At 43.4% G+C, this 25,664-nt stretch overlaps 1 protein-coding gene across 1 annotated transcript in view; it reads right to left on the bottom strand.

The window, feature by feature from the left end:
- The window catches only part of LPA1 (tetratricopeptide repeat (TPR)-containing protein), a 108,738-nt gene extending 94,224 nt beyond the window's left edge, over positions 1-14,514 (bottom strand). The window contains exon 1 of the mRNA XM_086497226.1: positions 14,202-14,514. Coding sequence (XP_086353352.1) covers positions 14,202-14,468 — 267 coding nt within the window. The 5' untranslated portion in view covers positions 14,469-14,514. The remainder of the gene's footprint in view (positions 1-14,201) is intronic.
- Between the last annotated feature and the right edge of the window lie 11,150 nt (positions 14,515-25,664).

The raw sequence follows: 25,664 nt of genomic DNA, 5'->3' as shown, positions 1-25,664 counted from the left end.
AAATAGCCAGAACCAACGGTTTCCGAGACAAAGCATTTGCCACCACATTCTTCTGTCCCTGCACATGGACAATCTGGAAGTGGAACTGTGACAAGATGTTCGCCCACCACATCTGCTTTTCTGAAAGCTGCTTTTGTGACAAGAAGTAGCACAAACTCTGATGGTCTGTAAAGACAGTAAAATCCGCTCCGAGTAGGTAATGCCACCACTGAGTAAGAGCATGGATAACCACTGTCAGGAGTTTTTTGGATCAAGGGATTGCGCATATGTACATACACATGCATGGTGCATCGAATAAAGGATTGCCCATTTTCCAGAGAAAGGTGGTTATGTGGGGCCCACATGTGTACAGGTAGGACAGCATGTACATAGTGCATCGATTTTCACTATCACTAGTACTAGTGTGTTTTTTCTATAATAATGAGGAGTTAGTAGCACGTAAAACTTCTCGAGGAAGCTATCCGCGGCCTGACGACATGAGGTAAGCAGGTGCGTCAGATGGCATCTAATGGCGTCAGGAGGTCGAATGGGGTCAATATTTGCACGTGGAGAAGTACGGACACAACTTGGGTGTTTTCTTGTGATGAATTATGTAAAAGGTCATCATGAGGACCATCTTTTGGGTCCACTTCATGTGGTGGCGGGATGCATTATTGGAAAAAGCTGAGTAAAAGTGTGCGGATGATGCAAAAAGGTGACAACTATGCACTGTGAGGCCAGTTTTTGGCCTATTCGGGGTCCGTTTGAGGTCATTTAAAAGGCCAAGGGTGCCCAAGTGATAAAGTGAAGTGTGGGAACTAAAAAAACAGAGAGAAGACCAGAAAAAACGTGGAGAGAAGAGGAGGAACAGCCGCAACTATGTTTTTGGTGTTTTTGGAGCCTGTTTTGGCCGTAAACTGCTCATCCGAGGTCGGATTTGAGCACTTTGACATTGTAAACTTGGGTTTTGGGCCGTTCCGGACGCGATGGCGCTGTCCATTTATCCAAAATCCTCACTGGTTTTCTGTTGTTTTGGCTGTGTAGGTTTCTCCTATGAGCGAAGCTTCTGCTCCAATTTGTGATTGTATCTGGCATATTTTACCTATATTGTGTGAGCTATTTGCCCCATTGGTGTTGGCCCAAGCTCAATTGTATCTAAACATTAGAAATTCTCCTCTTTTGAGCTGAGTTTTTTGGGTGTGTGTGTGTGTGTGTCTCTGTGTGGAGTGGGTAAATGGGTAGTCTCTCTCCTGTCACTCCATAGGTGTGTTCCCTGTCTCGGCCAGGTGGGTTGTCTAAGCCAAGTGGTGCCCCATAGTGTATGTGTGTATCATTCCAAGAGTGTGTGTCGGGTCATTATAGAGGCGTTGTGTGCGTTTCCATCCCGCTCACACCGCCAAAAGCTCTTTCTCATAAATTTGTGCTGGCATCTCCGGCCTAGAGAACAATCGGCTCTCATAAGCTATGACATGGCCTTCTTGCATCAAGACCGTACCCACACTACGACCACAAGCATCACAATATACTTCAAATGACTTCTGCAAGTCCGGCAAAGTCAAAATAGGTCTCGTAGTCAATTTCTCTTTCAATGTCTGAAAGGCAGTCACCTCCGTGGGTCCCCACGAGAAAGGTACTCCTTTCTGTGTCAAGATATGCAAAGGGGAAGCAACCTCTGCAAACTTTCGTATGAACCGCTTGTAGTACGAACACAGTCTCAAGAAGCTTCTAACTTCATGGACATTCCTCAAATCGGGCCAATCACGGATAGTCTTTATCTTGGCCAGGTCCATTTGCACTCCTGCTGCTGCTGACACAATGTGTCCCAAAAAGTGTATCTCTGGTAGAAAAAATTCACTTTTCTTTGCATTAATCACTAGCTTGTGATCTCGTAATGCGTGAAAGACCTGAAGCAGATGATCTCTGTGTTCTGCCTCATTCTTGGAGAAAACAATGATGTCGTCAAAGAAAGTGTCAACAAATAGCCTGTACTCTCGAAAAATCATGTCCATCATCCGGTTAAATGTCGCACGAGCATTGGTTAAGCCAAAAGGCATCACCAAAAACTCAAATAACCCAAAAGTCGTCCGAAAAGCTATCTTGTGGACGTCTCCGGGCGCTATCCTGATTTGATGATATCCACTCTTCAAGTCAATCCTGCTAAAGCACGAGGATCCCTGTAACCTGTCGAGTATATCATCGATCCTAGGAATCAGAAATCTGTTCTTGATGGTGATTTGTTGAGAGCTCTATAATCGATGCACATTCTTCAAGATCCGTCTTTCTTCAAAACCAACAACACTATAGAGCAATACGGTGAAGTACTAGGCTGGACAAGACCCTTTTCCAAGAGGTCTTTCACTGGGTTCATAATCTTTTCATTCTGTGCTCGGCTCACACGGTAAGGTGGCCGATTCGGTGGCGTGCTTCCAGGTATCAAATCAATGGTTTGATCTTCAGGCCCTCTGAAAAGCAATCGGCATGAGTGTGGAGAAAAATCTTGGCGTTCTTTTGATCAGGTCAAAACATATTCAACCTTTATCCATCGTTCAGTTCTCTCCCAAAAGAATGAGTAAGAAACTGAAGTTCATCAAGTACAATCTCTAAGCCCTTCATTTATCAAAGTCGCTTTCTCAGCCCGGTAGTCAACCACGGCGTAGTTCTTGTGGTACCGAGGGATCCTGAGTAGAACGTCACTCGCATGCCCTGAACACCCCTGTCATTGCAAACGAAGTTTACCAATGCTCGGTGTAATGGCAACATCCCATCCGGGTGCCAGTCGAACTACCTCCGCCTGTGGCGTCAGTCTGTCGGGCGTAATTTCCAAATCGAGCCGCCAATTCCAAGTGAAAAGAAGTTGGCCTTGGCTCCTTCAAAAGAGCTTCCTGATCCTTCACTTTGCCCCAAAAGCGGAAAAGTTTGTACTTTCATTCATTAGATTCCGTGCAGGTCCCACGCCATGTGGTACCAGTTCTGCTTTTCTATCTGCCTTTTCTGCCACGTTCCTCAGCATCTCTCGAACTCTTAGGCCTGTCGTCGTTCTTATCATTCTGTTCTTTCTGTGCCTTTTTAGGGCACTTCGCGGAGATATGTCCATGTTCACCGCATCCAAAGCACTTCCCCTCTCTAATGAAGCGAGCTCTCTTCTCAGGAGTAAGCTTGGGTCGTGCATCCTTCTTCTCTGGGTTGCTCTTTTTCCTTCTACTTTCATTCCCAGAAGTCTGTTCGGCTCGTTGTGTCATGGCCTCATCTGTGGGGTAGGTCAGACTGCCAGAGTGAATGGCAAAGCCCTGCTTCGCATGACTCATCAACTCCTGAATAGAAGCTGACTACTGTTCCAAGCAGTGATCTCGGATCTCTGTAGGTAGACCCAAGGTAAACCGCTCAATCTGTTCTCTAAACGAGATCTTCTTGAATGAAGAGCGAGTAGAAAAGAGTTCCAAAATCTTTCACAATAAGCATCGATTGTATCTTTCTTGGTCATCCGAAGATGGTTCCAAGCAACTCGTACATCTCGTTCATATTCTTGCGTCAACCAAGAAGAAATTAAAAGCTTCTTAAATTTCAACCATTTAACTGGCGCAGTCTTGTTTAAAAGAAGAGTGGACCACCAAGTACGAGCATTCCCCTTAAAGTAAGAGGCAGCTCTCCGAATCTTGGAGTACTCTGAATAGCGTCCTCCCGCGAAAGCGATGTCAAACTGCTGTATAAAAAGACAAAGCCTTCGAAGCATCTGAGTATCCTGAAAAAGTATCAAACTTGATCGAGTGGCCACCTTCCTTAAACTCGCGGACTTTCTTGCTTTTATCTTCGAGAAAGTCATACTGGTTGGCTTTGTAAAAATTCTTCTTGTTCGCATAAAAGTTTCCGTCATCGGAATCTCAGCTGTCTGTAGACGAGTCCTCTGAGAATTGTCAGTCTCTGGGCGAAATAGCCTTTTTTTTCTTTTTCTTGCCCTTTCCAAAGCTTTGTTTCTTGCTTCGCTTTTTACCTTTTCTGTCTTCTTCGCTCGAATCTGAAGAGCTAGAAGAACTGTCAGAAGAAGAAGAAGAAGAACTGGGTACTCCTTCAAATCGAACACGCTTCTTCTGTTTCTTTGCCTTGTCGAATGTCGACAAACGACCCAAATATCCCAGGAAGTCAGTGCCTTTCTTCTGCTTTTTGCCGTGCTTTTTTTGTCTTTCTTTTGCACGTCGAAAAGCTAAGCAATCCGTGCATCAACCACGTTCTCCAGTTCCTTCTCTGTATATTTCTTGGAGGCAGAAGGTTTCTTGAGAGCAGGTTTCGGGAGCGGTGTTGTGGTTCTCTGCCACTCCGTCGGTACCTCTTCCAAAGAGGTCTGGTTCATATATTTTGCCATCTTCGGGTCCTTGGCAAAATTGAGCATCATCTTTTTTGCATCGCCAATCAATTGACGACGCTCCATCTCTTGCTGCTCCACCTGAGTAGGCCTAGGCGGGCCATACTCCGTGCCGGAATCTTCGTTGTGATCCCTGCCCGCATCTCCAGATGCAAAGGGAGTCGAATGATCATTGCCTGAAGCCATAGGTGCCGCGGAAAAAAAATTCGGGAATCGGATTTCCCATAGAAGAGAAATCGGCCGTGCTCTGATACCACTGTAACACACTTGGACACTCCAAGTCAAGAATCAATCGTGACAGCACCAAATAACCACTTCATAACAATTCACAGATCACAATAGATTTGCATTGGCCCGGCAAAATTCCGTGCCTAGAGATATTGGCCCCAAAGACTAGCGCCCCTTTCGGTATTTCTTTTTGTATTAATCAATTCAAAGTACAAGAGAGAGAGTCGGGATTCACTCTCAGACTATGCGTCCAAATGCTCTGAGAAGTGAAGCCCTCACCACGTATTTAAAGGTACAAGGGATGCCCAAAAGCCGAGCCCCAAAAGCTTTTAAAATAAAAAGCATCAGTTCTCTCTCTCTTAGAGAGTCTTTTTTTTATAAAAAAAAGCAAGTTCTCTCTCTTTCTCATGGCCTGGAGAAAAAGCAAGATTCGCGTCGCTCATCATTCTAAAATTTATAAATAAATAAATTTTTAAAAAAAATTAGCCTCCGCGATTTCCAAAAATTAGGGTTTTTGGCAAAAATTAGGGTTTCTGCTGTCCGTAGCCACGTCATCACTTTGTGACATAGAAAGCTGAAATTGTTGTTTTTATCTCAAGAAAAGTACATTCCAAAAGTACTTGACAAGTTTAATATGGCTGATGCTAAGCCTCTTGGAGTACCTTTACCTCCATACACCAAGCTTAGCACTTGTGGTTCTCTTATGTATGCTATGGTTGCCACTCGTCCCAAGGATTGCTTATGCAATGGGAGTTGTTAGTCGATACATGTCGAATCCTAGCAAAGCGCATTGGAAAGTTGTCAAATGCATTCTAAAATATTTGAAAGTACACAATCAAAGTGTATATGTTATGGCAAAAGTGACTTAAAGTTGCACGGATATTGTGATGCCGACATGGCAGGTGACATGGATACCAGGAAATCTACCAGTGGATATGTATTTTCTATTGCTGGTGGTGCAGTCTCTTTGTGTCCTAGGTTGCAGAAAATTGTGGCATTGAATACTACTGAGGCTGAATACATTTCAGCCACAAAAGCTTCAAAGGAAGCCATTTGGTTGGGGAGACTTGCAAAAGAGCTTGGCATGCCTACTTATACTGCCGTGTTGGGATGCGATAGCCAAAGTGCTATCTATTTAGTCAAAAATGCCATGTTTCATGCGCGTACCAAACACATCGATGTGCGGTACCACTTCATACGTCAGGTATTGGAGGATGGTCTAGTCACTTTGACTAAGATCCATACACAGGATAACCCTGCAGATGTTCTCACCAAGAGTCTTGCTAATGCTCAACACGAGCATTGCATGCAGCTAGTGGGAGTTGGTTAACTTTAAGGCGTCATTTATGCCTTCAAGTGGGAGGTTGTTGGGTTAAAGGCCCTAAATAACCCCTTTTGTACACTTTATGTACATTTTTATACTTTGTCCAGATTCACATCGAACCTGGACACATTTTTTAAAGTCACTTATAGCAAAAGTGGGAAAGCCTAAAACTCAATTATTGAGTTTTCCCAAAAACGTACGAGCCTCTCTCTCTCTCTCTCAGAAACTTCGATCCCTAGCGCTACCCCCTTCCTGCACCCACGCCTGGCTGCATCTGCCATCTGGCCCAATCCTGCACTCCTTCACCGCGCGCATCTCTCGGCAGCCTCTGCTTCGCGCTTTCGCAATACAAGGAAGAGATCTATCCATGGCCTTGTCGCATACTTGAGTGGAGAGATGTACTTTGTGCACTCTCACGATGCCATCGAGAGTGGCAAGTCTGCCGATGTCCTCTCTGCAGAGTGGACAGCGGCCATAGAAACGATCGGTGAGCAACACGTGGTGGCCTTTGTCACAAATGGGGAAGCATCAAACAGGGCAGCAGCAGCTATTGCAGAGGGCCACTATCCGCACGTGACAGTGTGCTTTTGCGTGGCACACTACTTGACCAACCTTCTAAAAGACATCGGAAAGCTAGAATGGATTGCTCAAGTCATTGCTGATGAAGTAAAGATTGTTACTTTCATCAACAATCACAACTTGGTTCAGACCTAGTACATCAAGAGGTCGGGCGGCAAAGTGCTTCTAAAGTATTCAGACACCCGCTTCGCATTCAACTTTCTTCTTGTGCGCAGGCTGTGTTGGGGTATAAAGCCCAATGTGGTCGCCCAGGTAAGTGGACGGGCCGCCAGGTATGTACACATATTCTTTTGTAAAAACCTAATAAGAACTCACTATGCTCTACACATTACAGTAGAGCGAGTACACCATATCGTCGTGCTCTTCTTCTCACACTCTCTCTCGCGTCGCACTTCCACTCGTACTCCTTCAACTGGTATCAGAGCTCAGATCGAGGCTCGGGGCAACACTGCAGGAGGCTAGAGTCACCAACTCAGATTGGAGTGAAATTCGACAAGCGAAGACACGGCCCCAAATCTCGTGGGCTCGGTGTTCCCAGAATTTAATTCTGAGGTCATCTCGGCCACCGTTCGGCTTCGACAAAGGTCTGCGCAGGCCATTTTCGACTACGTGGTCTCGACGGGTGCAGATCCGACTCTACAAATTTGGGGTTTTCGGCCTACGACTACAGGTGCTGAGGATATCGACACTCCCAGAGTGTTGATTTGTGACAGTCTACACATCGAAGGACGGCTCACAGTTCTTGAAGGCGTGTCACATACGACACGGGCGCATCTACACACAGACTGTAGGCGACATCCACTAGTTCATCAGGTTGATATTGGTTCAGAGGTCAGTTTACAGGGGAAACTCTGCCGAATTTTTCCCAGGAAAGTAAACTATTGTGAAGCGTAGCTATGGCTGGATCACAGGACACTGCTCTTTACAATATCAAGAAGCTGGATGGAACCAATTTCCCATTGTGGAAGAAGTAGATTTGGCACGTGTTGGTACAAAAGAAGCAGATAAAACCTATAAAGCTCAAGGGGATAAAACCAGAAGATATGGACGAAGATGAATGGGGCGAAATGGATGAATTGGCACTTTCTACCATTATACTGACTTTGGCAGAAAGCGTTTACTTCAATGTAGCAGACGAGATGTCGGCTTATCAAGCATGGTTAAAGCTGAGTGATCTTTATGAGAAGCAGAGTGCAGCTTCACAGGTATACTGGCTTAAAAAGCTTGTTGACTTGAAGATGAAAGAAGGGACACCTATGTCCAATCATCTGAATGAATTCAACACAATCTATAGTCAGTTGTCAGCTCAAGGTGTCAAGTTTGATGAGCCTGTTAGAGCTATGTTCCTGTTGATCACATTGCCGGAAAGTTGGGACACTTTTCGCACAGCTTTGAGTAATTCTGCACCTCCAGATGGTTTGAACATAGCAGGTGTAGAAGGAAGTCTGCTTCCTGAAGAAACCAATAGAAAGACAATGGACAAAGGCAAAGGAACAGCCTTAGTTGTCAGGGGAAGGACCAAAGAAAAGTACAAAGGTGGAAAGAGGAATCAGTCTCGTAGCAAGTCCCGCAGTGCTAAAGGCAAGAGTGACATAGAATGCTACCATTGTAGCAAGAAGGGTCACATGAAAAGAGACTGCAGAGAATGGAAAGCAGAAAAAGGCAAAGAGAAAGCTGAAGATCATGGTGAGAAGAACAAGTCCTCAGTGAAGATTCAAGAAATAAATGTGACAAACACTGTTGCAGAGGATGACAGTCTAGTGTCAGGAGACATCTACTTCTTGAAGAATACAATGGACTCAGCTCTTCTTACATCATCTGATGGAAATGCACTGAGTGACTGGATTATAGACTAAGAGGCATCACTTCATGTGTCTCCAAACAAGGAGTGGTTTACTTCTTATGTGACCACTAAAGATCATGTTTGGCTAGGCAATGGGCAGACATGTGAGATCTTAGGTGTTGGAGATGTTCAATTGAAGTTTCAGAATGGCTCTTCTTTCACGCTAAAGAATGTGAGACATGTTCCCGCAATTACAAAGAGCTTGATCAGCACAGGTTTACTTGATGATGCTGGCTACGTCACCACTTTTGGACAGAACATGTGAAAGATATCCAAGGGTTCTATGACAGTAGCACATGGAGTAAAGTCTGGAGGACTTTACATGATTTATGTATCAAATGTCTCTAAAAATGTAATCAATGTAACCGAGCAGCCGAACGTTTCTTTGTGGCATAGCCGGTTAGGACATATGTCCAAGAAGGGAATGGAAATCTTGTTTCGTTCTGATTATTTGCCTGGCTTTTCATTTAATGATTTTGAATTCTGTGAACATTGTCTGTATGGTAAGCAAACACAGCAGCCACATAAGCATAGAAGCAGTAGAAGAGATACACAGTTGGCACTTGTTCATAGTGATTTGTGTGGACCTATGCCTAACCTATCTCTAGGGGGAGCTTCTTACTTTATGACATTTATAGATGATTACTCGAGGAAAGTATGGGTTTACTTTCTCAAGCACAAGGATGAAGCGATTAGTGTTTTCAAAACGTTTGTGACACTTGTGGAGAATCAGAGTGGCAAGAAGCTTAAATGCTTACGCACTGACAATGGTGGAGAGTATGTTTCAAAGGCCTTTCAGGACTTTTGTGAGTCAAAAGGTATAAAACGTGAACTTACTGCTCCTTACAATCCTCCTCAAAATGGTGTTGCTGAGGGATGAATAGGACCATACAAGAGAAGGTCAGAAGTATGTTGTCTAATGCACAGCTGCCAAATGGGTTTTGGGCTGAAGCTGTATCAACAGCTGTTCATCTTGTAAATAGATCTCCTAGCAAGGTTTTGCAGAAGGATTCAGTGCCAGAGATCGTATGATCAGGTAAAATGCCCTCATACAAGCATCTCAGAGTCTTTGGCTGTGAGGCATATACTCACGTTCCAAAGGAATTTAGGAACAAACTTGAGCCAAAGAGTAGAAAGTGCATCTTTCTAGGCTATGGTAATTCTGGTGAGATGGGGTACAGACTTTGGGATCCCGAATCCAAAAAGGTTGTCCGCAGCAATGATGTTCACTTTAATGAATCCAAATATCATTCTAAACCAGAGAGGGTTGAGGAGATTAGAAGAGTTGTCTTCCAAGAAGATGGACCTACACGTGCAAGACATAATGTCAGGGCTCAAGAGGAGCAAGGACAGGATAGAGTGGAACCACAGGTTGTGGCTGAGCCTGAGCCACCTATTGTGCGTAGATCTGAACGTATCACGCGACCTCCTGATAGGTTTGTTCCATCTATGAACTATGTCATGTTAACTGATTGCAATGAGCCTTCATGTTACAAGGAAGCAGTGCAAATGAAGGACTCCGGGAATTGGCAATTGGCCATGCAGTCAGAGATGACAACTCTGCATAAAAACCAGACATGGAAGCTAGTTAAATTACCACGGGGCAAAAAGGCTCTACCCTGTAAATGGGTTTACAGGTATAAGATCACCGCTCATGATAGTCAGCCAAAGTACAAAGCAAGGCTTGTTGCCAAGGGCTTTAAGCAAGAACAAGGCATTGACTTTGATGAAGTCTTCTCTCCGGTGGTCAAGATGACTACATTGAGATGCTTTCTTGCATTGGTTGCCATATTAGATTTGGTGTTGCACCAAATGGATGTCAAGACAGCGTTCTTGCATGGTGATTTAGATGTGGAAATTTACATGCAGCTGCCAGAAGGGTTTGTTGAGAAAGGTAAGGAAGATTGGGTATGCCAGTTGTTAAAGAGTCTTTATGGCTTAAAACAATCACCGAGGGCATGGTACCATAAATTCCACAAGTTTATGCTTTCTCAAGGCTACAAACGTAGTGAGTTCGATCACTGTCTATACACAAAGAAGGCTAAGGATGGCAGTTGGCTGATCCTTATTTTGTATGTGGATGACATGTTGATTGCTGGCAAGCACTTGGAAGAAATTTCAGCTTTGAAGTCAAAGATGGCAAAATCGTTTGACATGAAAGACATGGGTGAGGCAAGTCATATACTTGGTATGCGCATTGAGAGAGACAGATCAAAGAAGTTGATTTGGTTATCTCAAACAGAGTATATTGACAAGGTTTTGCAACGTTTCAATATGGAGAAGGGAAAGGCATTGAGTGTTCCATTGCCACCATATGTGAAACTTAGCAAACAAGATTGTCCTATGTCTGAGGAAGAACAGGCTGAAATGGATAAGATTCCATATGCGTCTGCAGTGGGTAGTTTGATGTATGCAATGATTGCTACTCGCCCAGACATTGCATTTGCAGTGGGAGTAGTACGTCGATACATGTCAAACCTAGGCAAGAAACATTGGGAGGCAGTGAAAGGAATATTGAGATACCTAAAAGCTACAAAGAGTATGCGTATATGCTATGGGAGTCAGGAGCTAAGTGTAAAGGGTTTTACAGACTCAGATTATGCAGGTGACTTAGACAACCGAAGGTCTACGTCAGGGTATGTCTTTACATTGGCTGGTGGAGCAGTATCATGGCGTTCTAGATTACAAGATTGTGTTACTCAGTCTACTACAGAGGCTGAATATGTTGCAGCATCAAAGGCATGCAAAGAATCAATTTGGCTTAATCGACTAGTAACATACTTGGGAATCAAAGAAGAGATGCCTGTGTTATATTGTGATAGTCAAAGTGCTATACAATTGGCTCGCAATCCAGTTTATCACTCAAAAACAAAGCATGTGGATGTGAAGTATCATTTCATCAGGGAAATGCTCGAGGATAAGCAACTTCAGCTTGTCAAAGTTCACACCACAGAAAATCCTGCTGATCTACTTACAAAAGGACTTTCCTCAGAGAGCTTTGCGCATTTTCGCAAGCAGTTAGGTGTAGGGTAGTACATCACTTCTCTACATCTCTTGTATATTAGCTTGTATAGTAGCTTCTCTCACACTTAAAGTACCACATTGGACTTTAAGTGGGAGGTTGTTGGGGTATAAAGCCCAATGTGGTCGCCCAGGTAAGTGGGCAGGCCGCCAGGTATGTACACATATTCTTTTGTAAAAACCTAATAAGAACTCACTATGCTCTACACATTACAGCAGAGCGAGTTCACCATATCGTCGTGCTCTTCTTCTCGCACTCTCTCTCGCGTCGCACTTCCGCTCGTACTCCTTCAAGTTGTCTGATTGTCAAAATACGGTCCGACAGGTCTTCATCACTGATAAGTTCACCACCTCCCCCTATGCAAAGACAGTTGCAGGGATTTTGTGCAGGGATAAGGCAGAGGATCTTGAGTTCTGGAAGGAGCTCAAGAGTCTGGACGCACAGGTAAAACCGGTGATTCATTTTCTTCGAGTTCTGGATGGCATGGACCCTTGCATTGGAAAGGTTTATGAGGCAATGGACTGCATGATCGAGCAGCTTGCACAGCTTGAGCCGAAAGCAGAGCGATATAAGGAGATCCACGCACTTTGCAACTCGAGGTGGAATTCATATGCCTCTCCTTTACAAGGGGCAACATACATGGTGGATCCAGAGTTCCAAAATGCAGGGCAAGAGACAGATAGAGAAGTCCTGAACCAATTTACAGAGATCTTAAACAAGATGGTTCTAGACAGAGATTGGCGACGCATTGTCAAAGATCAATTGAGACAGTACAGAGAGATGCGGGGGTCATTTGGCAGTCCAGATGCTCAGATTGATCGCAGGAAGATAGGTCCAGAGCTATGGTGGGAGGACTATAGCTATGATGGCCCTGAGCTTCAAAGATTGGCGATCTATATTCTCAACCAGCCAGTTAGTACCTCATGCTTGGAGCAATTGTGGAGTCATTGCTTCCAAGAAGAGGAATCATCGGCTTGGAGTGAAAAAGGCAAATGATCTTGTCTTTGTCAACGCAACAAACGCATAATAAACATGCGAGCAAAGATCTTATATAGGGAAGACAGAGAGTGATCAACCTCCACTGTCAGAGGGACGATGCATCTCCACCTTTCGGTATAACAGAAATGAGTTCCAAACACATAGTGGCAAGCATCTCTCCTATGTCAAAAATGTGTTGTAAGCCAGAAAGTATAACGGGGCTGAGTACATCCCAAAACTAGTGTCGAGTCAACCCGTCCTCTCAAGAGGCACCATCGAGGCCATCCATTGCATCATGCATCTCCTACAAAGTGAAAGGGGCTAGTAAAGTGTAACACATAACCTTCATAACCACAAGCTGAACATGAGACCAAACTTCCTCTCTAGCATGCACAATATCATCAATCAGCTGATCCATAGTAAACAAATGCTCGAAATGATCTGAAGATATGTCAAGGACCTCATCAGGATCTATGTGTAACCTACCTGCAAAATCTCGTAAGGTCCTAATAAACACCCCCTTGAGAAGCTCCCTGAAATGTGCAAAGAAACCGTCATTCATCCTATCGGCTTTGAATATCCATGTCAAACCGAAGCATGATAGGCGAATTCAGATTTTTCAATCTGAATGTGACTAAGAGTCTCTCTGGTGTCAACCTTGTGCTCACCCAAAAGCTCATCTCCTAGAAACTCCTCAGGCTGACAACGAATGCATCTTATCGATCCCATAACTCTAGATCTCTGCAAAATAGAGTTCGTCGCCTCTCTACAGTTGTTTGCCGACAAGCCAAAGAAGACACAATGATGCATGTAGTCAAAGGGTCGCTGGATCTGCAAAACTAGTGTGTGACCATACATCCTTAATCGTTTGAAACAAAGGATCATCCTGTAACACCAAGTCAGGGACGCGCGATCCTCGTCTAGGCATAGAGGAAGTCTCAAATCTCAAATGTGAAGAAACTAGGGCATGATCAGAGAGCACTATGGCGCGCCAAGGGACTCGATAGCTCCTACGTTGTGCTCAAAGCATGTCCTTCATCCATCTCACCAAATCTCTATGCCAAATCCCAAATGAGATGTTGTCCTCCTACGCTAAGCATAACCACACTAATAGAGTTGGAGGCGTATGACTGAGTGCCAGTTTGATAATGCCTGGAGTAGGCTTGTATGGTGAAAGTCTACTTCTTGTCACCCTCTTGGTTTTCATTGTGAAGGGTGATTGGGTTTATCATATCCCATAAAGTATCCAATGACCCATAAAGACATCGCCTTGTCTTTGAGGATACTCCACCAACAACACATCAACCCTCAGGGAGCCTGCCCTCAAAGGATCAGCCCAAGAACTCCATGGGCCTAAGCAAAGCAATGACCTAGAAGCCACAAGGATGCTCCTCTATCTCAAGCAGAAGCATAGCCAGTAGAGTAATCAAAGCCCTCCTCTTGATATACAGGGGACTCTGCAATCTCCTGTAACCGCTTAAGCACGGCCACCACTATGAGTGGAACATATGACCTAACCTCTCACTAGAGTGGGGTAGAATAGTGTCTCTCCCAACAACTGAGACCACACTTGTACATAGATAGCAAGCCAAGATTAGGATACATGAGACATGAGACTCAGTAAATAAACTTTATTTTGCTTGTTTCATCATGAGACATGCAAATATGGGCACATTGTACTCAACACATGTATCACTGTTCAAAAATGGCTTATTTGTAAACAGTGCTACGCCCCAACTTATCCTGAATGCTTCCACGACATGGGAGCTACAGAAAGAAGTTACAATCTGAACCTCAACAGCTTGATAAAAACATGCAGCCAGAAATTTATTAATCTGGACTTAGTTCCCAGAGACGAAAGAAATGAAAAGAACAGAAGCACACCGCCTACCCTGCCTTTCTTGAAGGTAGTGAGGCCAAGTTCGATGGAAGCTGCAGGAGAAGTTGGGCCGGCCTGAGTATCTGTGTCTTGGGCAGCATTGATTTGGAGAGAGGACCACTTCCTTGTAGGCCTTCTCCTCACAAATAGACATGAATGTTGCCCACATGGCCTCCTCCTTTGTAACAAGATCAATGGGTTTACTTTCAAACAGCTCAATTTTCTCGTCGATGCAACAAAAGGAAGCGATTGAGAAACATAGATGCTCTGCGCGACCATGGCCCCCTCTCTCTCTCTCTCTCTCTCTCTCTCTCTCTCTCTTATCCAAAACAAATTCAAAAGATCGTTTCATCTTTACATTTCAAAATCCCATTCCCATCGCTGTCTCTCTCTCTCTCTTTCTCTTTCCTCTTGGGATGGTTTCCTACGACGTTAAAACTCTCTTCTTCTTCTTCTTCTTCTTCTCTCTGTTAGGGTGCGGCACCCAAAAGAGAACGCCGTTTGGTGAAGATTCTAGCGACGCCCACCACGATTTTGGAGCGTAGCTTACCGCTTGTAGAACCTGGTTTGGCCGCAGTAACCGGAAAGCAATGCCCCTCCCCTAGCCGTTTGCAACGGTGTGGAAGCGGTGCCATTCCATTATTAGCATATGTACGCTCAGCGGATGCTCATAACGTGCAGCAGGGTACTGTGGTTGCGCATTCAGCTTTAATGGCCTTTGTAGGATTTGACTGCAGGACTTGCTGAGGGCGGAACAATAAGCGGAATCGTGGGTTGACGAACACTTGGCCAATCCTGGGCCGGTCTTGATGCATGTGCGCAAACGTACGTCCGGTTCTGGGCCGGTTAAGCTACCACCGCCAGTGCATGTGCGCAAAGCGTGCCATACGACCCTTCGGTGAAGGGGGGACGTAGCTACCGGCTGGCGGCACGCATGTGCGCAGCCTATCTCTCTCTCTTTCTCTGCTATCATCATAGTGATATGACGACATCACAGGCACTACCCCTCTTCATGGGAGATGGGATCGAAGGCTCCCTCAATCTAGGGCCCCACATTAAGCAGGCGTCGTAGATCTTGTCCCAAAAGTAAACTCGGGCACTTGAATTTACAAAGTATTTGAGTTTACTTTATCTCGCCCCGATACGTTTGCTCTCATCCCCCGGGTTGTGGGTTCAATCCTCCAAAAGGGAGAGGGGGGGGGGGGGGGCAGACGAGTTTGTATCCGAGTTTACATTGCCTAAGTTTGCCCGAGATCTACGATGCTCAAGCATCCCACCATAGATCCCATCTCCTCCCATGCCCGTGTGAGATATAGGTGAGGCTACCCGGCCCCAGTGATATCTCTTGAGTCTCAGGTCTTAAAAATAAGGGCATTTGCAAATTGCCGCTATGCCTACCCATCATTTTTGCGGGTGGGCATTATTTTTAAAAGCGAGGGCGATTTCAGCTCCACCCCTTACATTATTGGTTTGATGCTTCTGCCTTGTTGAGATGGCAGCAGTTCGTCAATGCCAACCCATCCTTGGACGCGGCTGTCCATAAATTTGTCCAGCATCACTTTTTTGCAGCCAACACTTTTTTGTTGACTGGCCTCCACGTCTGCGTGCCCAAAATTGGGCAACCAGTGTGTAAACAGCGTAAGTTCAAGACTCGTCCATAGATCGTTGAGGTCTCTAGGCAGTTTTCCAAGGAAGTGAGAATTCTCATTTTTGTGATTGTGTGTGTGCACGCGCGCAAGAGAGAGAGAGAGAGAGAGAGAGAGAGAGAGAGAGAGAGAGAGTAATAAGAAGAAAATGGGATAAACTTTTCATCATTCAAGAGTGGCAAATTGATTGTCCCATTTCCCACTTGACTAGGTCTTGAGTTCAAGATGTCTTTGGAGTCTCTTGGAATTGTTCCTATGACATCAGAAATTATTTTCATGTGTGTGTGTCTATGTGCGTGCGCTATGTGTGTGAACAAGAAGAGAAAAATAGAATCGCTTTTATATCACCCAATTGAGTACAAGGTCTTTAGTTCATCAAGACTTGTCAGATAGATCTTTGAGGTATCTCGGGATTGTTCCTACGCCATTAAAATTTATCTTCTCCTTTGAGAGTGTGTGTAAGTGCGTATGTGTGTGTAAGATATAACCTTTCTAGTATTGGGGGAAATTTTTGACAGGCATTTTTTGCGAGTTTTTTTTTAATCCAACGAGCAGATTCTTAAACAAAATATATTTTTGCTCCAACCCTAAAGTGAGAACCCTAACCCTAAATCCCTATTGTTCTCCCTCCTAACCCTTCACTTGCTATGCTATGTCCAAAACCCTAACCCTCTATCTCTCCCTCCATTAAAGAACAAACTACTCTCTCTCCTTCTCCAGTCGCTTTCCCTCTATATCTACATTCTATGTCCCTCTTGTCTCAACCCCCCTTGCACTCCCTTCATTTTGTCCCCAACTCTGCAAACTAAACACACGCTCTGTGACACTTGTATTGTAGACAACATTTTGGATTGAACACCCACTCCCTCAATCACTCCGCAAACCTCTCTCTCTCTCTCTCTCTCTCTCTCTCTCTCTTCCCTCCCCCCCAAGATTTGCAATGTTTCACAATGTGCTTTATATATCTTTTTTAATGCATTGCTACTGATTTGAAGGCACAACATTGTGTGATTCACACACGGTCTCTTCAAATACATAAACTTCGTGATTGACACATTTCGGTTATAAAGATAGACCAAGTCTATGGAAACCAAAACTAATATATATATTGTGTGATGTTCAAAGTGTCAAACAATGGAAGGATGGGTACATAATCCAAGGTGGGACTAGGAGGGATATGAAAAAACAACCATGGAACAAGGACGGGTCTTCCCAAAGGGGGGACAAACTCCCTTGGCATTAGTGCCTACAATAAAGGTTTCATATGTGGAAACATAGTTGGAGTAGGAGCTCTACCATGCTCTCGAGGAACATCATGTAGTCCCTTAAACCCATTGAGCTCAAAATATCTATTGGTAGTAAAAGCCCTCAAGTAGAGGATGAGGCTAGATCTTCCCATTCTCAGACTAGAGAGGCCATGTTACATAGGAGGGAAATAAGGGATCACCTTTGCTTCAATTGTCTTGTGCCTGACCATGTACCTCGAGATTATCTGTTTAGTGATCCAAACAATTATGAACTTGCAAGATAAGATGATGTTGGAAGTACGGACAAAAATTCACACTTTAGACCTAATACCACAGAACCAAGGGATTTATTGAGGAAGCTCAGTGGTTGAGGGAAGAACGGCTAGCAAAGCTAGCTACAAAAAAGAAGAAATGGAAGAAGCTGACTCGGAGGAAGCTGACGACGATGACATCGAACTTGACAAAAAGCTCAAAAAGGTCAAAGCCGAGCAGCTGAAGAAGACAAATAGACATCGACGCAAGCAGGCGGAGGAAGAAGCTGAGCTAGCTGGGTCTTTTCGGTAGCATATACATGATGTCTTAAAGCACAAAGCACAACAAAGAGAAGAACAAGATGCCAAATGAGAGAAGACTGACGATTTAATAACCCCATTGGATTTGTAATGAAAATTGATATTTTGTTATTTATTGCAGCTAACATTTAGAAAAAACTGACCGAGCTATGGACTATGGCAAAAGATATACATTTTATGTACATTTTTATTATTCAAGTGCTCTTTGTGAGCTATGAAAATTATTGTATCCAGCCGGGCAATCTATACTCACTTTGAGTATTCAAGAAATCTATAAATAAATACGTGCAACAGGAAAATGCTCACTCTTGCACGGGGGTAGATTGCACCCAGTGCTTGTGTCCTTCTTCTCTTCTCTCCTTTCCTCTCTTCTCTCTCGTAGTGTCGGTGTAGCACTCCGCTCTAGGAAGTGTATCTACACGCGCTCTCTCACTCTATCTCGCTCTCTGTCTCTCTCGGTTTGTGTATAGCTCCAATTATGTGCAAGTATGAATATCAGGTATGCAGATTTGTTGTTTTATGCCGTGAAGTATGTTGTTTTTGAAGAGCGCGTGCGAGAGCGTGTGTGCAGCAATGGAGAAGAGAGGAGACACAGGTTTTGGGTGGACTCCAAACACAATAGTGTTAGGGTTATGAGTCCTTATTCTTTTATGTAGAATGAATGGTGAGTGTTAGTTTCCGGTAGTCTCCGGCCGCCCAACACTTAGGCGCGGCACATTGGGCTTTACCACCCCAACAACCTCCCACTTAAAGGACAATGTGCCTTTAAGCTGGGGTGACAATGTATATATATATACAGTACAGGTAGACAATGACCATGATCATCTACCCAATGCCCATGAGTGCCCGACAATGTGCAAACCGCTCTGAAGGTAAGCCCTTTGTTAGAAGATTAGCAAGGTTTTCAGTGGTGTGAATCTTGGCAAGATGCAATCGCTTGTCCTCAAGCACCTCACGAATGAAGTGATACTTCACATCCACATGCTTTTTCTTTGCATGAAACACTGGATTCTTTGCCAATTGTATAACACTTTGGCTATCACAATGTAACACAGGCATCTCAACATTGATTCCCAAGTCTCCCACCAGCCGACCAAGCCATATAGCTTCCTTGCAAGCTTCTGAAGCTGCAACATATTCAGCCTTTGTAGTAGACAAGGTAAGACAATCTTGCAAATGAGATCTCCATGAAACTGCACCTCCAGTGAATTCAAAAACATAGCCTGAAGTGGACCTTCTTTTGTCCAAGTCTCCTGCATAATCTGCATCCGTGTAACCAATTACACATGCTTCCTTTCTTCCAAAGTAAATGCACATGTTTTTTGTACCATTCAAATATCGCATAACCCCTTTCACTGCCTCCCAATGTTTCTTGCCTGGATTTGACATATATCTGCTAACAACTCCCACTGCAAAAGCAATATCAGGATGTGTAGTAATCATAGCATACATCAAACTCCCAACTGCAGATGAATAAGGCACTTGTGTCATTTCAACCTTTTCCCCTTCAGACTTAGGGCAATCATTTTTAGAAAGTTTCACATATGGAGGCAATGGAGTACTCAATGCCTTCCCCTTCTCCATATTTAAATGCTTGGGCACTTTAGCAATGCACTGAGATTGAGACAAATAGAGCAATTTCTTGCATCTATCTCGCTTAATGCACATGCCAAGGATATGGCTTGCTTCACCCGTGTCAAAGGACCAAAATCAGCAAACTACCATCATTAGCTCGCTTAGTATAGAGGCAATGGTCTATATTGCTACGTTGGTAGCCTTGAGAGAGCATGAACGAGTAGAATTCACGATACCACTCCCTTGATGACTGTTTTAAACCATAAAGAGTCTTTTCTAACTGACACACCAAGTCTTCATTGACCTTCTCAACAAAACCTTTTGGCTGCTACATATAAACTTCTTCTTGAAGATCACCATGTAAGAACACTGTCTTGACATCCGTCTGGTCAAGCTCCATGTCGTCTTTATTAACCAACGCAAGTACACACCACAGAGTAGTCATCTTGACAACCGAAGAAAAGATCTCATCAAAGTCAATACCCTACTGCTACTTAAATCCTTTAGCAACAAGTCGTGCCTTGTACTTGGGTTTATTATCATGAGGTGTAATTTTTTGCTTGTACACCCATTTGCATGGTAATGCCTTTTTACCTTTAGGCAACCAAACCAACTTCCAAGTTTGATTCTTATGCAACGAGTCCATTTCTGATTGCATAGCTTTCTCCCACTTTGCCTTGTCATCCATTGACATGGCAGAAAGGCTCTCCGCAATCTGTCAACATAATGTAGTCCAATGAGGGAGTAAATCTATCAGGAGGCCTTGAAACTCTTGTAGACCTTCTAATAACTACTTGAGCCGGTTGTCCCTTAGCAACATCTTGTACTGCAGCAAGATTCTGTACTTGTTGTCTGACATTAGGCATTTCAGCCCTGTTGTGGACAATTCCATCTTCTTGGAAGATAACTCTCCTGACCTCCACTGTATGCACAGGCTTCTTATGCATCTTTTTTCATTAAAGTATACGTCATTACTGTGAACTATCTTTTTAGCTTCAGGATCCCATAACCAAAATCCCATCTCGCCAGGATTGCCATAGCCAAGAAATATGCATTTCTTTGACTTAGGAGCCAACTTGCTTCGAAACTCCTTTGGAACATGGCAATACACTTCATAGCCAAAGACTCTAAGATGCTTGTAAGAAGGTGGCTTCCCAGACCAAAGCTCTTCAGGTACCTTCTCATCTAAAGCCTTGTTAGGAGATCTATTAATAAGATGGACAACAGTTCCTAACGCTTTTGTCCAAAATCCATTAGGCAACTCTGCATTAGACAACATGCTACGTAACTTTTCTTGTATGGTACGATTCATCCTCTCAGTACACCATTTTGGGGGAGGGTTATATGGAGCAGTCAACTCTCTTTTGATGCCTTTGGAATCAAAAAAAATTTAAAAGGCTTTAGTGACATACTCACCACCATTGTCTGACCTCAAGCACTTTTCAAGCCAGACTGATTCTCCACTAATGCCACAAAATTCTGAAATTTTGAAAGAACTTCGTCCTTCTTCCTGAAAGGATATACTTGAGAAGTCATCAATGAATGTAACAAAGTACAATGAACCTCCCATGGATACGTTAGGCATAGGTCCACAGACATCACTATGCACTAACTCTAATGGCTCACTTTTTCGAGTGCTTCCCCTTTTGTGTGGTGACTGTGTTTGTTTACCATAAAGACAACGCTCACAAACTGAAAAGTCAGAGAAATTGAAGCCACGCACATAACCAAAATGAGATAAGATTTTCATTCCCTTTTGAGACATATGTCCTAACCGGCGATGCCACAAAGAAACACTTGGCTGCTCGGCTACACAAATTACATGGTTCTTAACATTGGATACATGTAGCATGTACAAAGTCCTAGACTTTGAACCATGTGCTACCACTAAAGAACCTTTGGTGATCTTCCACGAACTATCACCAAATGTGCAATAATATTATGTGTCATCCAATTGTCCTATACTAATCAAGCTTTTGGTAAGCTTCGCCACATGTCTCACATTCTTGAGCATGAATGAAGAATCATTCTGAAATTTCAGCTGCACATTGCCGACACCAACTATGTCGCAAGCAAAATCATTGCCAAGACGAACACGACCTTTACGGACTGCATCATATGTACTGAACCACTCTCTGTGAGGAGTCACATGAAATGATGCACCTCAGTCAATAACCCAATCCTGTAAAGCATAGTCATCAGTGGAAACCAAAAATGTTGAATCCATGGCAGATGTGAGATAAATATCTCCATCAGAATCTTCAACAAAAACATTGTTGATCTCTTCAATCTTTATACTACTTTCCTTAGTCTTGCCTTCTTCCGACTTCTTGTCTTTACCTTTCTCTTGTTTCCACTTTCGACAGTCTTTCTTCATATGACCCTTTTTGTGACAATGATAGCACTCGATGTCTTTTCGGCCACGTGATTTTCTACGAGATTTTCCTCTCTGATTCTGCTTGCCCTTTTCTTGTGATCGACCACGAACAACGAGAGCATTGCTAGTACCACGAGAAGTATCAAGATTCTTCCTGCTAACCTCTTCAGTAAGAAAACTCCCCTCAACATCAGCACATGTTAAACCATCAGGAGGTGTTGAGTTACTTATGGCTGTGCGAAAAGTATCCCAACTTTCTAGTAGCGTAATTAGCAAGAACATTGCTTTGACCGAATTGTCAAAATTGACTCCCTGCGCAGAAAGCTGACTGAAAATTGTGTTGAACTCATTGAGATGGTTGCACATGGGTGTGCCCTCATCCATCTTCAAATCAACTAACTTTTTCATCCAATAAACATGTGATGCTGCACTTTGCTTCTCATACATGTCACATAACTTCTTCCACATCTCATAACTAGTCTTTTCCATGTTCACATTGAAGTACACATTCTTTGACAAAGTTAGCATGATGGTGGACCTGGCAAGCTCATCCAACTCCCGCCAATCAATAGAGGGAACGAGTTTTTAATTCTTAAATGCATCCATTTCAACGAGAAAACCGCATAGGTAGCCGTCATGGTAATATTTTCTCTCGTCTCAAATTTTCAAATAAGTAATGTTCTTACTGCAACAAAAAAGTCCATACTGAAGATGATTGTTGGACACATCAATATGATGAAGAACACATTGTGTCTTGGCATTCAGATTCAAAGGAGCCGCACAAAAGGTATTTCATTCCTTTGAAAACCGAAGTTTATTGCAGAGACTATTCAAAAATTTGGACTGAAATCTACACATTTGGCCAACACACCTTGTCTTGCGAGTTCTACAATGAACACTTTTGACAGTGGTTGTCAACTTGTCATAAGTCAACCTTATGCGAACTTGATTGGATGTCTTCATAGTGGACAAGCACCTGGCCTAGCCTTGCATCCATCTAGCATCTTCAAAAGGATAATTCTTAAACTTAATAAGATATCGTCCGATAGTCTTACCGCCTCTTAGTACCTTGTCTTCATGTCGGAGAATGGACTCGGGCTGCAGCACCTCCTCTTGGTCCTCGGTCTCCGGTGGGTCTTCAGTAGTTGGTTCTTGAGGTGGCTCTCCTTTGTAAGGCTTTAATAGGCTCACATGGAAAGCATTGTGTATGAGCCAATGATTGGGCAACTTGAGTTGATAGGCCATCTCATTGATTGGCCTAAGAATCTGGAAGGGACCATAGTACCTTTTTGCTAGTTTAGCATAGTACTTTTGGTGGCCCGTAGGATTCTTGCTCGTCGTGTGCCTTAATCGAGCCTTGGGAAACTTTAATAAGACCCAATCATTTTCTTTAAAGGCTTGGGATCTTCTGTGCTTGTCAGCAACAGCCTTTTGCCTTTGTTGTGAGATAGAGATAACATCCTTAATCTTTTGGAAAGATTCTTGTAGGTCTCGGCTATACTCATCTGCAGAGCGAAGATCTTCCCATGTACCTTAAGTAGCAAGGGACTTTTTGATCTCCCCTCAATTACCTCAAAAGGTGCTTTTCCCATGGAAGTATGTACAGTGTTATTGTAAGCATACTCCACTAAGGGTAAGTACTTCTCCCATTGGGATCTTTGATCTACTTCCGTTACATAGGCTTTTAGTAGATCGAGAATGGTTAGGTTAGCTATTTCACTTTGGCCATCCGTTTGTGGATGATAGGCCGAAGAGAAGTTTAGCCTTGTTCCTAAATTCTCAAAGAGACCCTTCCAGAAATTATTGGTCATTCTAGGATCTCTATCCGACACTATGGACATTGGCAAGCCATGGTACTTGAAAATTTGTGAAATGAAGAGGGTTGCCATTTGATGGGCTTTGATAGTCTTTTTGACAGGTATAAAATGAGCTTGTTTACTGAACCTGTCTACTATCGTCCATATTCCTGTATTCCCATGGATAGACTTAGGCAATCCAAAGATAAAATCCATGGATATGCTCTCCCATGGTGAATTAGGGATTGGCAAGGGTTGAAGCAATCCAAGTTGCTTCCCTCTATCAAATTTTGTCTTTTGGCATACCACACATTTAGAAACATACTCTTGTATGTTCACTTTCATGGTAGGCCAATAGAAATATGTTTCAATTCCCTTTAAGGTAGACTGAATCCCTCTATGTCCCCCTTAAGGTGGAGCATGAGATTCATACATTACTTTCTCACATAGTGAGTTAGTAACTCATAGTCTATTGCCGTAGAGAAGATAACCATCTTGTAAAGTAAATGGTTCTTCTTTCTTCCTAATGCAAGGGCTGAAATCACATCTCTGAAATCGGGATCAATAGCATACTCATCTATAATTGAAGATAGATCATTGTGAGCTGCTATGGAAACCGCATTCACTCTCGGCCGTCTTGAGAGTGCATCAGCTACTTGATTATGCTTGCCAACAATGTGAGCAATATGAAAATGAAATTGTGAAAGGAAATTTGCCTACCTCATTTGTTTGTCGGAGAGCTTGGTCTGCGTCATGAAGTACTTAAGACTTTGGTGATCCGTTCGCAGAATGAAAAGAGTCCCCAATAAATAGTGCTTCCATGAGTCTAAGGCATGTAGAGCTGCAAGGAGTTCCTTTACATATATGCCTAGAGCTTGCTCAACAGGGTCGAGCCTTCGACTCTCATAGCCTATGGCATGCCCTTCTTGGAGCAAAACAGCTCCAAGGCAATCACCACAAGCATCACATTGGACCTCAAATGGTTTTGAGAGATCCGGCAGTGTAAGTACAGGTTGAGAGATAAGCTTGTCTTTAAGCTTTTCGAAAGCATTGTTCTCCTTAGCAGACCGTGTGTACCTAACGCTTTTCTTTGTTAGGTCATGTAATGGTCCTGCAATTTGTGAGAACTTTTCTATGAAGCGTCTATAGTATGCACACATACCTATAAAGCTTCTTAGTTCGTGAAGATTCCTTGGTTTAGGCCATCCTTTTATTACCTCTAACTTGGATGGATCCATTTGGATGCCATCTTGAGAGATAATGTGACCTAAATACTGAATCTCTTGCACGAAAAATTCACTTTTCTTTCGATTAACATAAAGTTTATTCTCTCTTAAAACTTGAAATATTACCTGGAGGTGTTGCTTGTGTTCGTCTAATGAATTAGAGTAGATGATAATATCATCAAAGAACACTCCAGTGAAGGTTCGATGAGGCCTGAACAGCTTCTCCATCAAGCGATTGAATGTGGCTGGTGCATTGGTCAAGCCAAAAGGCATGAAAATGTATTCGTTAAGACCAAATGTGGTGCGAAATGCAGTCTTTACAATGTCTTGATCAACTATCCTTATTTGATGATAGCCACTTTTTAGGTCAATCCTACTGAAGTAGGTCGATCCTTGTAGCTTATCAAATGGGTCTTCTACCCGTGGAACGGGAAACCTATTCTTGATAGTGATCCTATTTAGTGCTCTATAGTCGACACACATACGATATGTGCCATCTTTCTTTTACACTAATAACACAGGTGAGCAAAATGGAGATGAGCTAGGCCTAACCATGCCCTTCTCAACTAACTCATGCACTTGCCGCATAATCTCCTCTTGTTGAGCTTGAGAAACTCTATAAGGAGGTTTGTTAGGCGGTGAACTTCCTGGAAGAAGTTCAATTGCATGGTCATCATTACCTCGTTTAGGAGGTAGCTCACAAGGGATGTCGTCAATAAAAACATCTTGAAACCCCTTGAGAAAATTGGATAACTCTAATTCCTTTTGGTTGCTTTTATTTTCTTTTGCTAAAGCATTAGGTTCATTTTGAGAATCTTTAACAAAAATCATGTACACGGAAATAGAGCTCTTTATTGACTTGTTGAAAGCTGGTGTATGTACAATGGGGATAGTGTTACCCATTCCCTTAGCATCTATATACATGTTTTTTTCCTTGAACTTAAAGGAGATCCTCCTTTCAGGAAATTTAACATTGGCAGCCAGGCGATCAAACCATGGTGCCCCTAGGATTACATCCTCATGCTTGCGAGGAGAG

Source organism: Adiantum capillus-veneris, chromosome 23 (assembly GCF_014529385.1).
Source record: "Adiantum capillus-veneris isolate H3 chromosome 23, ASM1452938v2, whole genome shotgun sequence".
NCBI lineage: Eukaryota > Viridiplantae > Streptophyta > Polypodiopsida > Polypodiales > Pteridaceae > Adiantum > Adiantum capillus-veneris.
This window is presented reverse-complemented; position numbering and strand designations above follow the sequence as displayed.